At 37.2% G+C, this 17,497-nt stretch overlaps 1 protein-coding gene across 1 annotated transcript in view; it reads left to right on the top strand.

Annotated features, from left to right (window-relative positions):
• Positions 1-17,497, top strand: part of EPB41L4A (erythrocyte membrane protein band 4.1 like 4A) — a gene marked incomplete at both ends in the record, with an annotated part of 314,692 nt that overhangs the window by 260,977 nt on the left and 36,218 nt on the right. Inside the window, 2 exons of the mRNA XM_084234013.1 lie at positions 13,699-13,789; positions 16,238-16,321. Coding sequence (XP_084090139.1) covers positions 13,699-13,789; positions 16,238-16,321 — 175 coding nt within the window. The remainder of the gene's footprint in view (positions 1-13,698; positions 13,790-16,237; positions 16,322-17,497) is intronic.

Genomic DNA, 17,497 nt, shown 5'->3' with positions numbered 1-17,497 from the left:
GGTATTATATAGTAGCCATACATGTCTCTTGTCATTTTTTTAAGGTGGAATTATATTTTATTTGAAGATATAAATATGGCTGCCCCTGCCTTCTTTTGGTTGCCATTTGCTTGTAAATTTGTTTTCCAACACTTTTCTTTCAAATAATGTTCTTCTTTGGAACTTAGGTGTATTTCTTGGAGGTAGTAGAACATTGGAATCTGTTTCCTCATCAGCATGCTACTTTGTGTCTTTTTAACGGTGAGTTTAGTCCATTAACATTTTAGAGTGATTACTGATATGTAAGAATCTTTCTTCTATTATGTTCATAACTTTGTGGTTCTGTTTAATTCTGTGTTCAGTTCCTTGTGTCATTCCTCTCTTGTTTTAGACCTAAGACTCCTTGTATTATTCCTTTGAGTGGGCTTTTATTTATTTATTTTAAAGATTTAGAGATTTAAAGATTTTAAAGATTTAAAGATTAGTCTAAGTGGTATTCCTTTATAAGTTTTCTGTTTCTTCCCCCTCATCAGCCTCATTTTTTTTTTTTTCTTGGCCTCTTGGAAGTTTTACTACTATGTGTCTTGCTATAGATTTCCCCTCATTAAGGTAAATTTTGGCACACTTTTAGCTTCATGTGTCTTCATTCTCTTCCTCAAGTTTAGGAAGTTTTCTCCAATAGGAAGTTTCTGCAAAGTTTTCTTTTTTGTCTCCTCTCCTCTCCCTTACCCTCCCCTACCTTGCCTTCCTCACCCCCTTCCCCTTCCCTCTCCTCCCCCCTGCCTTCCCCTCCCCTCTCCTTATTCTGGGATTCCTATGACATATATTTATTATATTCTCAAAGCATGTCTTAATTCTTTTTCCTTTGTGTCTCTTCTTTTCTATCTTGGTTCTTTTCTTGTCTGCATCTTTGAGATTATAGGTTCATTCTACCTTATTTCTTTTATCTCCTCTGATTTTTCACATCCTGCAGCTCTTTTATTTTCTTAGGTAAAGTTTCAATCTTAATCTTCACTTCATTGATTATGTTTATCATAGCATTCCTTTTCTTTTTCGCATCTTTTATATCTCTGATCTGTTTTTCTGAGTTTTCTTTCTCTTATTCAAAATTTTTTGACTTTCTTAATTATGGCAATTTTGAATTCTTCATACAGAAGATGGGGCCTTCCCAGATATGGGTCTGTGCGAGCAGTAGGCTGGCGCTCCTGGTTTATGGGGGTGCCTGAGGCCAATGGACAGGACTTCCATTGGCTTTCCCTCAGACTTGTATTGCTCAGGCGACTGGGGTGGTTGCCCTGGCGACTCTTGTTTTTTGAGATACTTTGATTACTATTTCAATTTCCTTGCTGTGATTGTTTTTGTTCATGTTTTTTATTTCTCCCCTGTGTAGCTGTGGATGATTGTGTAATTCTTTTTTTTTTTTTTTTAAAAAGATTTATTTATTGATGCATACAAGAACTGGAGTATAGGCCAGAGGTGTGTGTGTGTGGGGGGGGGGGGAAATGAGAGGATTCACCAGAGACAGAGTGGGGAGCAGAACAGGTAGACTGACTGAGGTACACTGCTGAGGGGAGCAGCGGGCGAGTCAGGAGAGGTCTGCTGCACCATGTGGGCAGGTCCCTGGCCAGGGATTGAACTCATGCTACAGTGGCTGCTGATAGCTTCATAAGTTGCGTTTTAACCCCTTGCACCACCAGGGAGGCCCATGATTGTGTAATTCTAGGAACTCATACATCTCATAAAGGTTGTTGAGCTTGTTTGGATATAAATGTTTATAATAATTTCGTATTATCCTTTGGATATCTGCCATGTCTGTTGTAACTTCCCTTTTATATTTGATCCTGTTTTCTTTGAGTTTTTGCCCTCTTTTTCTTTGTGTCCTGGCTAGAATTTTGTCTGTTTTTTCAAAGAACCTGTTTTTGGTTTCACTGATCTTTTGGATAGTCTTTTTTATGTCTATTTCATTTATTTGTGCGCTAATTTTTCTTATTTCCTTACCTCTTTGGGTTTTGGGCTTCTTTTTTCTTCTTTGTTCCTTGAGATGCGAGATTAAGTTGCTTCTTTGGGCACTTTCTTGTTTACTGATGCGGGCTTCTATTTCTGTATACCTGCCTGATAGTACTATTTTTGACATGTCCAATCAATACTTTCTGGAAGTTTGTCTAAAAGTAGTCTTTTTCTTTTATTTCTTTTATTTATTTATTTATTTATTTATTTTCTTTTATTTATTTATTTTCTTTTATTTCTTTTATTTCTTTCTTGACCCAGTGAATACTACTACCCATTCAGTATTTTGTGGTTTAGTTTCCATGGATTTCCTTGCTTTCTTTTTGTAGTTAATTTTTTTTTCTTTTTTAAACATACTTGTTTATTTTTTCATAGTGTAGGTCTTCTCCCTTTAGATATGGTTGCCACAGTTTTCCCACCACCAACACACCCAGAATCCTTCACCATATTCCATGTTACTCTCCTCTACCTCTCCATCCTTCTTCCTCTCCCTTCCTGAATGTCTCATATCTATGGCCTGCTTTTAAGGGTCAGTCTTATATTTTGTCTGTCTGATCCTTTGTTTGGTTTCTCTAGATTCCACAGATAGATGAGATCATCTGATATTTTTCTCCTTTATTTATCTCCTGACTCACTTCACTTAGAATAATCTCTTCCAGTTCTATCTATGCTGCTGCAAATGGCATGGTTTATCTTTTTTGATCACTAAGTAGTATTCCATTGTATATATATATATATGCCACATCTTCTTGATATACTCATTGTAGTTTATTTCTAGTTTGATACCTTTATGGTAAAGAAGATAATTGGTATGATTTCAGTATTCATGAATTTCTTGATACTTGTGACTCAGTATATCATCAGTTCTGGAGAATGATCCATATGCACGTGAAAAAAAAATGTGTATTCAGCTTCTTTTTTTTAAAGTTGTAATGCCCTACTAGTGTTTATTAAACTCATTTGGTCTAGTTATTTAGGGCAATAGTACACTTACTTGTTTTCTGTCTCCTTGATGTATACATTGGTGGAGTGGATTATTGAAGTCTCCAACCACATATGCATTTTTTCCAATATCTGTTTTCAGGTTTGATAGTAATTTTTGATGTATTTTGGTGCTTTTCCAGTTTGGTTAGTTAATGTTGTGGAGTGTTATGTCTTCTGGTGGTTTTCCATTCATCATTATGTACTTCATTAACTTTTTTAGCTGAAGTCTATTTTATCTGATACAAACATGGCTGTCCCTGCTTTCCATTGGGTGGCATTTGCTTATAGAATTGTTTTCCAACCCTTTACTCTCAGTCTGTGTTTATCCTTCAAACATAGGTGCATGTCCTGGAAGCAACAGGTTGGATTTTATTTCCTAATTCAACTAAATACTCCGTATTTTTTTATTGATGAGTTTAATCCATTGACTTTTACAGTGATTATTAATATATGGAAATTTGTTACTGCCATCTTGCCTTTAGTTTTATGATTTTATTTAATTCCTTAATTCTCTTTGGCTTAAATACTGAAGCTCCTTTTAATACTCCTTGGAGGTGGAAGGGAGGGAGCGCTAGTGGTTTCAAAGTCCCTAAGGTTCTGTTTGTCTGAGAAGGCCCTTACATTTCCCTCACATCTGAAGAAAAGATTTGCAGGATAGAGTTTCATGGTTGACAATTTTTTATCTTGGACTGTTTTCAATTTTTGTTTTCAGTGTCACTGTTTTCTCTTCTTTCCCATAGTATTCTTTAGAGAAGTTTAATATTAACCTAATTGGAGTATCTTTATAGGTTATCTGTTTCTTCCTCCTCATCAGCTTCATTGTTTTTCATTGTCTTGGACTCTCATGAATTTTTTAAAAAGATTTATTTATTTATTTATGCAAGATCCAGGGTACAGACCAGATGCATGGGAGGGTGACAGGATTCACCAGAGACAGAGTGGGGAACTGAACAGGCAGACTGACGAAATACACTGCTGAATGGAGCAGCGAGTGAGACAGGAGAGGTCTGCCATGCCATGTGGGATTCTTGCCAGCTGGCTGGTATCGAACTGGTGCTGCAGAGGCTGCGGACAGCTTCACAGTCCAGCGCTTAACCGCCTGCACCACCAGGGAGGCCCTGGACTCTCAGAAATTTTATACTATATGTCAACTGTAGTCTACATTTACTTAAGTAGCTTGGTATTCTTATATTTTCCTGTATTTGTATGTTTAGTTTCTTCTTCAAGTTTGGGAAGTTTTCTTCCATTATTTCTACTAATTTTGTGGCCTGCTGGAGGGGTTGAGAATATGCAAGGATACTATCAGGATAAAATGTGAGCATTTACTCAACTGTGGCCTGACATCACAGAAAGAAAAAACTTATTGTCTAAGTGATTCTAATCAGCCATTACATTGGGCCTTAGTCAGCTTAAAGAAAAGATTGGTGCCCTTCTGCTGTTATCCCTAAAGCTTACACAAATGTAGTGTGTACCTCTATAGATCTGGCAAAGAGTCTGAGCATGAAGTACCATCATTTCCACCCCCAGGTTGTTCCTTTTGGTAGTGAAGAATGAAGTAGAATCCAGGGGTATGCTGGACCAGGGAAGAGTTAGAAGCAGATAAAGCAGGGAACAAATCTTTCATGCATAGACATTTTTCCTACCATCTTTCTCATCTGCACCTATTCTTTGTAATATATCATTCAGTTCTTCAGCAGAATGCCTTATTTAAGCTTATCTTAAAGTTTTAATCAGTGTGTTTAAAGTCTGTGTATTTGTGGTAAACAAGGAAGTTATGTTTAAATTCCACCCTGGGGAGTTTTGAATACAAACAAAAAAAAATCTTTAGAAAAGTAGGGGTCTCACTGCCCCTTTGGCGTGGGTGGATCAGTATCAGATGTTAGGCATTTGGATTTTACAGACTTAGCATTGGAGGCTTAATTGGGTTGGTTAATGATAGAAAATCAGATTGACTTAATGAAACCCAATTATCTGTGGTATTAAGAACACTTACAATCTGTCCTGATTATATGTCATAAACATCAGATACAAGTGTTTCTTTTTTTAACAAAAAAAGAAAGACGAAAATGAATAATAGGATAAAATGTAACCTAAAAGTTCACAAATGTATCATATTTGAGAGTTCTTAAAATGAAATTATTTCTATATGACAATTCTGCTTTCTTTATTTTTGCTTTATTTCTATTTGTACTTTTTACCATGTAACAGAATAAGACATTCTTACTTGCCAAATATATCTTTACCATTTAGATTGTTAAATGAGATCTCTCTTAAGTAATTATGTGGGCCTGTATTGCTGTGAACTTTCTGTGTAGTACTGCTTTTAAAGTATCCCATAGGGTCTGGTAACTTGTACCTCCATTTTTGTTAGTCTCTATGTATTTTTCCTATCTCTTCTATGATTTCTTCATAGATCCAGGGATTGTTCAGAAGCTTTATGTGTAGTCGCCACATCTTCTGGGTTGTTGCAGGATTCCTTTTGTGGTGAATTTCTAGCTTTATAGCATTGTGGCTTGTGAAGATGCTGTAATTTCTATTTTCATGTATTTTCTGAGACTTGTTTTATGTCCTAATATATGATCTGTTCTTGAAAATGTTCCTTATGCACTGGAGAGGAAAGTATAGTCATTGCTTTTAGGATGGAAAACTCTATAAATGCCCAATAGTCCATCTGATCTAATACTTCATTTAAGACCTTTATTTCTTTGTTAATTTTCTGTATGACTGATTTATACTTTTGTGTCAGTGGTGTGTTGAAATCTCCAATAACAATTTATTTTGTTGATATATTCTATTAGATCTGTTATAACTAGGTGCTCCTATACTTGGAGCATAAAAATTAATAAGAGTTATATCTGCTTGGTGAGCTGTTCATATGATCATTATTTAGAGTCTATCTTAGTCCCTGATTACCATTTTTTTAAGTCTAGCTCATTGGATATAAGAACAGCAATTCCTGATTTACTCTCTGAATTAATAGCATGTATGACCTTATTCCAGCTTGTTATTTTTAGTTAGTTTTTTATCTTTCTCTTTTAAAAGGGTCTCTTATAAGCAAAGTATTGATGGCTGAAATTTTTTCACTGGCATTGTTAACCTATGTCTTTTCATTGGTGAATTCAGACCATTCACATTTAGAGTGATTATTTATGTGAATTGTTTGTTTTCATTTTTGATAGTTTTATTTTTCTGTTTTTCCTTTTGCCCTTTGTTTCTGCCTACTCTTTCTGGATGTCTTCCCTCGTACTTCTATTACTTTCTTTGCTTCTTCATCTGCAGGTGACTAATCTGAATTTTTGACTAGTGGTTACCATGGCAGTTTTACTTGAAAGCCTATGTTTTATGTCCTTTATGAACTGATGTCTGCTCAGTGACATTTAACTATACTGTGCTACCCATTTCTTCCTCCCTCTTACTATTTGCTGTTGTCAACTCATGGTATTCTTGTTTTTGGTACTGGTGTTTTGCTACAGAGTTTGTGCTTCAATTTTTCTTGTGGCAAAATTCCTTTAGTATTACTTGAATAGTGGTTCTGGTGTTGGCACAATCCATTAGCTTCTGTTTGTCTAGAAAAACAATTATTTCCCCTTGATACTTAATTGATAATTTTGCTGGATAGAGAATTCTTGGTTAACATTTTTTGCATTTTAGGATTGCGAATATTTCCTTTCACTCTTCTTGACTGGAGAATGTCTATACTGAAATCTGGGAAAATTCAAATTTGGGAGTCCTAATAAGTTGTTATTTTTTCCCTTTGCTTCCTGAATAATTTTTTCTTATCTTTGATTTGTAATAGTTTGACAATGATATGTCTGGTTTTAAGCACTCTTCATCTAAGAATTTAAGGTGTTCTCTCTGCTTGCTGGACCTTTATATTTAATTCATTCTGTAGGCAACAAGTTTTTTCTAGTCCTATTTCTTCTCCTTCCCCATCTGGGAGTCTGATCATTCATAGATTTCTTCTAGTGGGCTGCTATTTCTCATACAATTTCTTCATTTTTCCTTTGTCTTGACACTCTTCTTTTAAATGTGTAATTTGTTTGCATTTCTACAACTGTAATTATTTCTCCTACTGTTTTGATTCTGTTTAAAACACTGTCAAGATTTTCTTCACTTCATTCAGAATCTCTTTATGTGATGTTTTTAAATGTTTGATCTCTTTAGTGAAGGACTCTCTTTGTTCCTGGATCTTCTTTCTGAGATTTGGCATCTGCCTTTGCTCTTCCAGTTGCTCATTTAACATTTTTATTTATTTATTTATTTTTAAAGATTTATTTATTTATGCAAGAACTGGGGTACAGGCCAGAGACGCAGGAGGGTGAGAGAATTCAGCAGAGACAGAGCGGCAAGCAGAACACGCAGATGACCAAAAACACTGCTGAGGGGAGCAGTGGGCAAAGATAGGAGAGGTCTGCTGTGCCATGTGGGTATCTCCCTGGGTGCCCGGGAATTGAACCCATGCAGCTTCACAGTGCTTCACTCAAACTGCTGTGCCACCGGGGAGGCCCTAATTTTGTCATTTTGAAGTCAGTCATATAGTTTCTTTATTTCTGTCTCCTTTATATTTGTCCCAGGACTTTTGTTTTCATTTTACTTTTCCATCTTATGTTAAGGTGTTCCTTGCTTCTTAGGCATGTATATTACCTTATTTTTTGTTATTTATGTGTGTGTGATTGAAGCACTGGGTCCTTTTAGTTTACCTCAGTGTGAGGTGGAGGGAAGATGGGGGCATCAATACTTGATCTTGGTTTGATGAGCGATGTTAGTTACCTCTGCCTCTTGTTTTGTTTTTCAGTGAGCAGTATTCTGTGCTTAGTTGTCTTTACTTTCCTCCCCACCTCCATGTTGTTCCTTTCTTCCAGGGTCATGTTCCATGAAGCTAGGCCTCCCAGTGGGAAGGGCAACATTCAGGTCTCCATGCTCACACTCTGGGAATAATTTGCACTTGGCTCAAAGGCAGCACTGTATGTGCAAAGTGTGTGCACATGTGCCCACTTAACACTGTGGTTGCACACAATGGCCTCAGCTACAGTTTCTGCAGGTGTATGTAAGCCACTGGTTTGCTTTCCCTGAGGATCTATGAGTTCACTCTAAAATCCTTCTTTCTGTTGTATGGCTTTTTATGGAGTCTGGCCTGGTTCCCCTTGGATTTTCTTTGATCTCTTCCAGGCTGGGCAGAAGACACATGCTATCCCATTTGTGGGGTTCCCAGTTTCCCAGATTGGAGTGTGCGTACCTCCCATTGCTCTGGGTTGTGCCCACAGCCCTTCGCATGTCAGGCAAATTCCTCCAAGGAATATTGCAGCATCCTGGGTTTCCCTTAGCATGGCCTAGGATGTCAACCCCCAGCTCTGCCAGGCTCCCCTTTGTCTCCTCTTATATTTTCCCCCTCTGAAGCCACCACCCTTAGTTCTTGAACTCCCTGAGGATGTCCTGGAGCTGTATAGCTGGTTCCAACCTTTTGGATCTGTCTAGGTGCACATAGGGGTGTTTTTTTCTAGTTGTTTTCAAGGGACTGAAGAGTAAAATAGTGATTCTAGCCTCCTTATTATACCATGTTGTGGGTGGAGTCCTGTCTTTTTTCATTTAAATGTCACATTTTCATTCTCCATCCCCACTCAGCAAATTAAAAACATTGACAACATTTAAGTATCATCAAAGGGCCTCCCTGATGGTGCAGCAGGTTGCGTCAGGGCTGTGGAGCTGTCCACAGCCTCTGCAGCATGGTTTCGATTCCAGGGTAACCAGGGAGATACCCACATGGTGCAGCAGACCTCTCCTGTCTCGCCTGTTGCTCCCCTCAGCAGTGCTTTTGGTCTGTCTGCTTGTTCTGCTCCCCACTCTGTCTCTGGTGAATTCTCTCACCCTCCCATGTCTCTGGCCTGTATCCCAGCTCTTGTATAAATAAATAAATCTTAAAAAAAAATTTAATCAAGTTGACGGTGTCACACAGCTATCACAAAGTGTTTTTATAATTGGAAGACCATGAGTATTCAGCACCAAATCTTGATGTCAAAGGGAGGACTTTTAAGAATTACCTACAGATCAAGCAGCTAAATAGATCATGGGAAAGTTGATTCTGTTTCTAACAGTCACTCCTCCTGAATTGAAGAGTCTCTTAAGATGAGTGCTCTTGTACATGAACAGAGCCAAACCATGCAAAAGGCTGGTATTGGTGTGATGAAAACAGGTAGAAGCATTTGCATACTGCGTGTCAAGTTGAAAAAACAAGTGACCTGGAATTTTAAATACTGGCATTGCAGTGCTGGCTAAACTGTAGGGATTGTGTGTGCCCTTATTAAGCTGTGGGGTCTAACAGTCCAGAAACAGAAATGATCATAAACTATATTTGGCTTTTTAATATACTATAATAAACTCTAGCAATCCCCTGTAAAGTTACTCTTCTAAATGTGACCAGTCTCTTGAGATAAAAAAACCTTTGTCTTTTAAAGTCTATGCAATGCATTAAATGATTTTGACTAATTCTAAGTAGTCTTGCTAAAGTCAATGTGTCATCTAAAATAAAATGCCGATTTACTCTGAAGGCTTAATAAACATACATCAATAACTGATTATTGCTATAGAGAATCTGTGCTTTCATTTAAGAGCAGGGTGCTGGAGCAGGAAATGGCTTTTAAAACTAAGTAGCCAATCCTGCAGAAAAAAAATGTGTGTCCTCTTGTCCCACATTTTCGAGGCTACCATATCCAGAGTTTCTGGTTTTAGTTTTGACACTTTAACTCAATATAATATCATTATTCTTCAACTCAATTTTCTGTTCTAATGGAAAAATGCAGTAGAATTAGAAATACATCCTTTATAATATAATGTTTTCATTGGCTACCTGCCATGTATATAAGTCACTGTGCTGGGAGTTATGGGGAACACAGTGATTTGTCCTTTGTTTTATTAAGATCATTACTTTTATTAATACATTTTCAAAATTAATTTTATTGCATATAATTAAATATATACATAATAATTCACATTTCTGGATTTCTTTTATTGTTGCAAACTAGCTTTACTGAGAAAGAGTTCATATACCTATAATTCACACATTTAAGGTATACAAGTCAATGGTTTTGAGTAAGTCCATAGGTATGTTCATGGTTCTGTGAATTATAATGCTTCAACAGTCTCTACTACATTTTCAAAAAAACATTTTAGCTCACACTTCTACACTCCCAACCTCTATTTCCCAGCCCTACTACTACCCTACTTTTGCTCTGTATTGCCTTTCCTTTAATGGACATTTCATATTAATGGAATCACATAATGTGTGATCTCGTGACCAATTTATTTCACTTATCATAAGATTTTCTTTCTATTGTACCATGTATTAGTTCTTTCTATGGTCAAATATTCTACTGTATGGATATTCTTCGTTTTCTTTAAGCTTTATCAATTGATTGATAGTTTGCTAATTTCTATTTTTAGACTGTTATGAGTAACACTCCTATAAATATCTATGTATACAGACTGGAAAGGGATAGGTCTTAATTTCTCTTAGGTGCATGTTTAGGAGTAGAGTAGAGTTGTTGGGTCATACATTATCTTTATGTATGGTTAATCTTTGAGGAGCTGCCCAACAGTTTTCTAAGGAGGCTTCATGATTGATTTTATAATCCTACTAGCAGTGGATAAGTGTTCTGACTTACCCACATCCTTACTAACACTTGTTGTTCTCTAACTTTTTGATTCTGACCAACCTTATGTAGTTAAAGTTGTATGTCATTATAGTTTTCATTTGCTTTTCCTTGATGGCTAATTATTTCTCCTATACTTGTTTCTTGATATTTCATATGGAAAACAACTGTTTGATTTAATCTAAAAGAGATTCCCCCCCCCCCAGTGGAGTGATTTGTACAGTATAAGGAAATTGCTCTCAGTGCTTTATTTCTTAAAGTGGATAGGGTTGAATGGCCATTAACTTTAACTATTTGTTAACCTGTTTATATATGTTTGTTATATTCTTTTCTGAATGTTATAATTTACAATAAAAAATGGATGAAAGAGGCAAAGATTTCTCTAAACTAAAAATACCTCCTGGAACAATGTCTTTGATTCTATTGTTATGAACTAATTATTTTAGTTAATAGTTCACTGTTGTTCCTTTAAAATGGAACTTTTCTATGGCAAATAATACAAGAAGATATGTCCTTTAGTTAATGGTTTGTGAAAGCATCTCTTCTCTGTAGCCCAAGAATATAAACTAATGTGGGAGGAATAATTCCAGCAGGTGGTAAGATGAGGGGAGGAAACATCCAGTAGAGAAAAACAGCTCTAGTGTATGTCAGCAAACTAAGGAGTCAGTAAAGCTAAATAATGTATAACCTTTACAGATTTCAATAACCAATGCACAACTTAGCTTTACTAAATTGCTAACCTTTCTTCTCAAATGCTAGTATCAGAGTTTAACCTAATTGGTCATTTCTATATCTTAACTATTATAACTAGTGCTGCAGTGAACATAGGAGTGAAGATTTCCTTTCAAATTAATGTTTTTGTGTCTTTTGTGTAGAGACTCCTAGGAGTAGAATTGCTGCATCATATAGTAGATCCATTTTTAGTACTTTGAGGAACTTCCACAAGGTTTTCCACAGTTGGTTGGGCCAGTTTGCATTCCCACCAGCAGTGTAAGAGAGTTCCTTTTTCTCCACACCCTCACTAGCATTGTTGTTTCCAGTTTTTTCTTTCTTTTTTTTTTTTTAATATGGGCTATTCCTACTGGAGTAAGGTGTTATCTCATTGTGGTTTTGATTTGCATTTCCCTGATTATAAGTGATGCCTGTTAGGCTTTCACATTTCCTCCTTGGAGAAGTGTCTTTTTAATTCTTCTGTCCATTTTTTTTTTTTGGACTGGGTTGTTTGCTTTGTTTTTGTTGAGTTGTGTAGGCTCTTTGTAGATCTCTTATCAGTTCCTTATTGTTCTGTGGAATGCAAACATTTCCTCCCAATCTGTGGGTTGTCTCTTCATTAAAACCATACTACATTTTTAGAAGTTTATTAGGAACAACTGAAAATATTTGGGGAATATTCACTGTCTAGGGTGTGAGTGAATTATTCCCCTTGCCTCTGCGTTGGGGCTATCCTACATAAAGTTCAACATGTGAGAAACAACACTGATGTCAAGTCTGTCTCTGCAGTTTTAAGATCATGGCAAAATAGGGACTGGCCACTGCCAATGCCTGTTAGCATTTGGGATAGTTCAAGGGAGTTGGTTGTGTCCCATTTACCATACCTGGTAGATTTTCCCATAGACCCCAGTGTTATTCTTCCCTAATGTCTGGATTCTGGCCGTTTCTTCAGTTTAAACTTGCCTTTAATGTCACATGTAGTTTCAGGTTCAGTTTTCCATTTCAGGATTCCAAAATAAGAAGACAATTCAGATCTTAAATCCATGTCAAATTCCTCAGAATAATAGATTTAGAACTCTTATTTGAAACCACTGTTTGTTTTCTCTGTCCAAAGAATATTCATCAGCATTTACCCTTCCTGATGGGTAGCCAAACATGCCTCCAAATTGCTCTGGAGGGAGTTGCAAACTTTGGGACTGCTCAAATATTTCACTTGTTTTTCAATATCTGTTGCTCTTGACAAAAAGATTCCTTCTCTTGCCCTTATTGGGCCTTTATACACTTATCTCCTAAGGAATCTAGCACTTCCAATGGACCCTTAGCTTAGACTGATATTTGAACTGTTTGAGGATGGGGCACAGGTAATATACAGGTTGCCTTGTGAATGGTAGCTTAGAACTATATCTCAGGAGTCAGGTGACTGGGTTTCAAAGCTGACCCCACTACTCAAAAGCTGTGAGACTTTGGAAAGGTCCATTTTTCTTTTTGAAACTGGGATAATATAGTATATACTTCATAGGATAATTTTGAGGATTTAATGAGTAAATAGGCCAGAAGTGCTTAGATAAGCACCGGCCACATAGTGAGTGCTTGTTAAATATCCTTTTAGTATTACAAATTCATCTCATGACTCAGAAACCCTCCATGGTTTGTAATGATTGCATTTTGGATTGAAGGACTCAGATAATGGACATGCCCCTGAAAAGTGCCACTCTAAGGAAAGTGCATTGCATGCCACATGGAGTTAATTGACCAAGAATTTTGATATCCCCTGGATGCTTCCCCCAGGTGTCCCTTGAGAATAGTCATCATTGATGACTATACACTTCCCCCCAGCAGGCCTTGCAACTTCTGTCCTGGAAATGGGGCTCTAGACTTCCTTGAAAAGCCTGGCTGTTCACTGATCTTAGTTCAGATGATGATTTCCAACCCTGTGTCTGCTGGGGGCTCCCTCTGCTGGTTCATTAGTATATATTAAAATCAATGGAATTTGTAGTTTCACTGTAGGAAATTGTTATCAGGGATTAATTATTATGTTTTATATTCCCATATGTAGTACCAAATATTTTTGGAAACTTACTTTAGTAATCTAAAGTAAAGAGTGTCCATGATTAGAGACTTATTTAACTCCTAGTCTCAAAATTTTCCATTTTAAAGCCTAGATTCCTTAGGACATTGTTATGTTGAGGGTTTATATATGTCAGGAAATAGCACCTCAGGTTTATTCAGTTCATTATATATATATTTTTTTTCAATTCAATGTGTCATGATGTACTTAAATAGCATTTTAAAATAACCTTTTTTGCTTCTTTTTGTATTTCATGATCCTTATCTCCTCCTTTCCAACCTCCTTCCCCTTCTTTGCAACTAGGATCAAACAACATAAATCGGCTAACTGCAAACATGGAAAATGGAGAAAATGAAGGAACAACTAAAATTCTTGCACCTTCACCAATAAAAAGGTCTGTCAGTTAACTGAAGGAACATGCTACTAAATGGTTTTCTGGTTGGCAGGTTAAGATTCTTCACTTTCCTACTTAAGTAATACTTTTGATCAAAATAGCCTGTAGGCTGAATAATTTTATTATTTTTTTTAAAAGATTTATGTATTTTTATAAGAACTGGAGTACAGGCCAGGTGCGCAAGAGGGTGAGAGTATTCACCAGAGACAGAGTGGGGAACAGAACAGGCAGACTGAAGAAATACACTCCTGAGGGGAGCAGCGGGCAAGACAGGAGAGGTCCATCGTGTCATGTGGGTTTCTCCCTGGCCAGCCGGGATCAAACCCATGCTACAGAGGCTGCAGACATCTTCACAGTGTAGCGCTCAACTGCCTGTGCCACCAGGCAGTTTTAAAATGTACAACATTAGGACCTACCTCTGTCATGTGAGGGAAATGCTTCTGTTCATATAGCAAGGTGAAATCACAGATCATCTGTGGTCTGTGTGCTCTGCAGCAAGGTGAAAATTCCATGGAATTTAAAAATGGTATGATAAAATGGACTAACTTTAATGTACTGTGTTCATTACAGTGACACACTGAACTGTGTTCCTGGAAAGAGGGTTTATAGCATTTAGAGGTGCAGGGATTCTGAAGTCAGTGATTTTATATGTATGCAGCATTTCAGGGCTCTCTGCAACAATTTTCCCAGCAGCATTCCCCAGCAGAGCGACCTTCCCCTCGAATACTACATGGATTGTGTCCCTGAAAGATCAGCCTTGTTCTCTGTTATGACACTATTTGAGTGTCATTTTTTCCTATCTCTAATTACATTCACAGAACAGAATTTTAGACAATGAGTGGCTTTCATATGCTCACTTTCTTTATAGAGATGGCTCCACAGATATGCTCGAGGTGTCCAAGCAGTCAGAAATATGTGACCTTGAAAGACTTCTTGGATCCTCTACTCATCTGTTGTTAGTAAATAATGGCCTTTTCACTTAGTTGGATTTTGGCTACTTGGAGGGATATTGTTTGTAATTTCTTAGCAAAATAATTCTAAGAAATGCATCTTCTCAGAGTTGCAATATTTTCCCCAGGATTTTGCCTACATTTTCTGTGTTTAGGACCGGAACCTCCCTTTACTAATGATCTTTTTTGGAATGACATGTTCTTGAGACCTGATCATTTGTTTTAGTTTGCCATGCTTCTGTTAACCTCCCAGCTGTGGCAAGTTGGCTTCATCAAACAGGGTATGTTTATGGTATGTCCAGCACAATAACAGCAATCCTCCATGAAATTTAGATTGTAGGCCTTTTTAGAATGTGTGGAAGGTTTTTCAATTCTCTTTGGAAATGCCTTCTTGCTGACAGGATTGATATCAGAAGACTGCTAAGCTTTTCCTACCCAAGTTTCAGATGAGAAATAGCTTAGGGAGTGAATGTAATTAATGTGCCACCCAGGATTTCATTATTCTTTAACTTTAACCTATTCTCCCAATTCCCCTTTCACTTCCCTTTTTAATTTCTTAGTCTCCCTTTTCTTACCTTTTCCTTGGTTTATTAAATCTACACACTTGATAATGCTGCTAATTAACTACCATATTTTCCCTGTGGAATAGAATGCTAGGGTATAAGTTCTTTTTTACTTTTTTTTAGAAAATGACTTCATTTCCAAATGTCTTTGTTGGCTGCTTTAAAGATACCTGCTGTGCCATGATTGACGTTATGTAGAGAATTCCTCAAAAAGTCAGGGTTAGAAGTGGATTAGGAATTAACTAGCTGTCTCTTTTCTGAGGCTGAAACTTCTGGGAAATGAGTGGTGACACACCTCCCAGCCACCGCTGGTGGCTGACTTCTCCTGTTGAGTCCCTTGCACTGTCTTCTCATGTGTTTCTAAAATGATTTGTTGGGATTAAATAACAACTCAGTTATATTTACATTCTTAGGGCAGAAAGATGATAGTAGGTCAGGAAGTAGCATTTGAAAGTCATTTCTAATTTGGAAGGATAAAGCATGGAGAAGCTGTGGTGGTGGGGGAAGGTCAATTTGGGTAGCCTGCAACTGCCCAGAACTCACTGTCCTTACAAATTCAGACCCAAGTCCAAAGCCAGGGGACTCTGACCATTGCTGGAAAGAGGGAGCCAGGCTCTCAAGGTTGGACGCCTGGTTTTCCTTCCTTATCAGGTTTCTTCTTTTCTTGACTCTACAGTTGTCCTTGCTGCCTATCCTCTTGAAAACTTCTTAACAATTGATGACCTGGCTTCTGCCAGGTCAGTACAATTAGAAAGGGGGAGGGGTTGGAGAACCAACAGTAATTGCTGAGACAGAAATTGCATATTCTTTTTGGAATGAGTCAATAAGTTTAAAGAAAAATAAATATACATTCTTAAATAATTGTTAGCTAATTTTACTGAATTAAATATATGATTTAGCTTTTATTTTCTTTATATATATATTTTTAATTAAAGCCTTAAGAAAGCAAAGAATGAAAACAGCCCTGACACCCAAAGCAGCAAATCTCATGCACCGTGGGAAGAAAATGGCCTGCAGAGGTAAAGAGATCATTGTTTTTATAAAGGAGAAAAGCAGAAAAGGGGTTAGCAGGCAGCCCATTAAATAATGCAGTTCATGTGCTGGGTTGCTGGTCATGATGAGCTGTGGACAAGGGATTCAAATTTGCAAATTGCCATGACCAAAACCTTCTGAAGTAGAAATCAGCAGGATGTGTCTCAATGTGAAACTTTCTTTTGGGAAGACAGAAGGAAAACTAGCCTAGATTAAGAAACTGCCTTATAGGTCAAGATGATGGCTTAGAGTAAGATAATATGTTTCTGTAAACTCTAAATGACATACTAATGACAACTTTCCCCATTTCATAGTTCTTGTAAAAACTTCAGTTGAAAACTATAGCTGATTAGTAGTGATTGTAGAGGAACTTTATTCCTAAAACTATCTACATATTTAGTTTTACTATTCAAAACTACCAAACCAGTGACAGACCTACATTGTAACTCCCTGGTGATGTAGTTATGGTGGTTCCAATTCTAACTGTTCCACTTCCTAGCTACTTTACTTGGAGCACTTCATTAAATATCCTGTATTTCCATTTTCCATTAAGTGAGTCTAATAATTGTACCCCAGTACTTAGGGGTGATGAATATTAGCTGAGGTAATGGCATGTGGTAGGTTTGTCAAAAATGCAAATTTTTGTTATTGCCATCACTCGTATGTGTTTATTTCTTACTATTGAAGGCCAGGGAGACAAATCCGTTTTTTCAAAATAATTGTTATGGCAATTCCCCAGAGAAATCAGATGGCACTCACAGAGCTAGAGAGAGAGAGATTTAATTGTCATACCAGCGGGCTCAGTGGGCTAGTTCCCAGAAGTATGAGCCCCAAATTGCAGGAATGGTAAGGTTTTATACAGTTTGTATGAGGAAGCTTGTTACCCCATCCATCAGGGACCTTCTTATTGTTTGGGAAGGGGGTCAAGGTAGCCATAGCTACTACTGTGGGCAAGCAGCACACTGCAGGAACTTTCTGCTCCAGCAAGCAGCAGACTTAGCAACTTTCTGCTTCATAATGACTTTTATTATTTATTTTACCAGATTTTTTTGTCAATAAATTTTGTCATCCAGAGAACTGTGTGCCCACCATTCAGTATTTCCCTGAAAGTGCCAAATGTGCAGTTGCACATGCTCCCCTAGCCTGGGGGAGTGATTGCCCCC

This window comes from Talpa europaea (assembly GCF_964194135.1).
Source record: "Talpa europaea genome assembly, chromosome: 5".
NCBI lineage: Eukaryota > Metazoa > Chordata > Mammalia > Eulipotyphla > Talpidae > Talpa > Talpa europaea.
The sequence above is the reverse complement of the archived record's forward strand: the minus strand, read 5'-3'. Positions and strand labels throughout refer to the sequence as shown.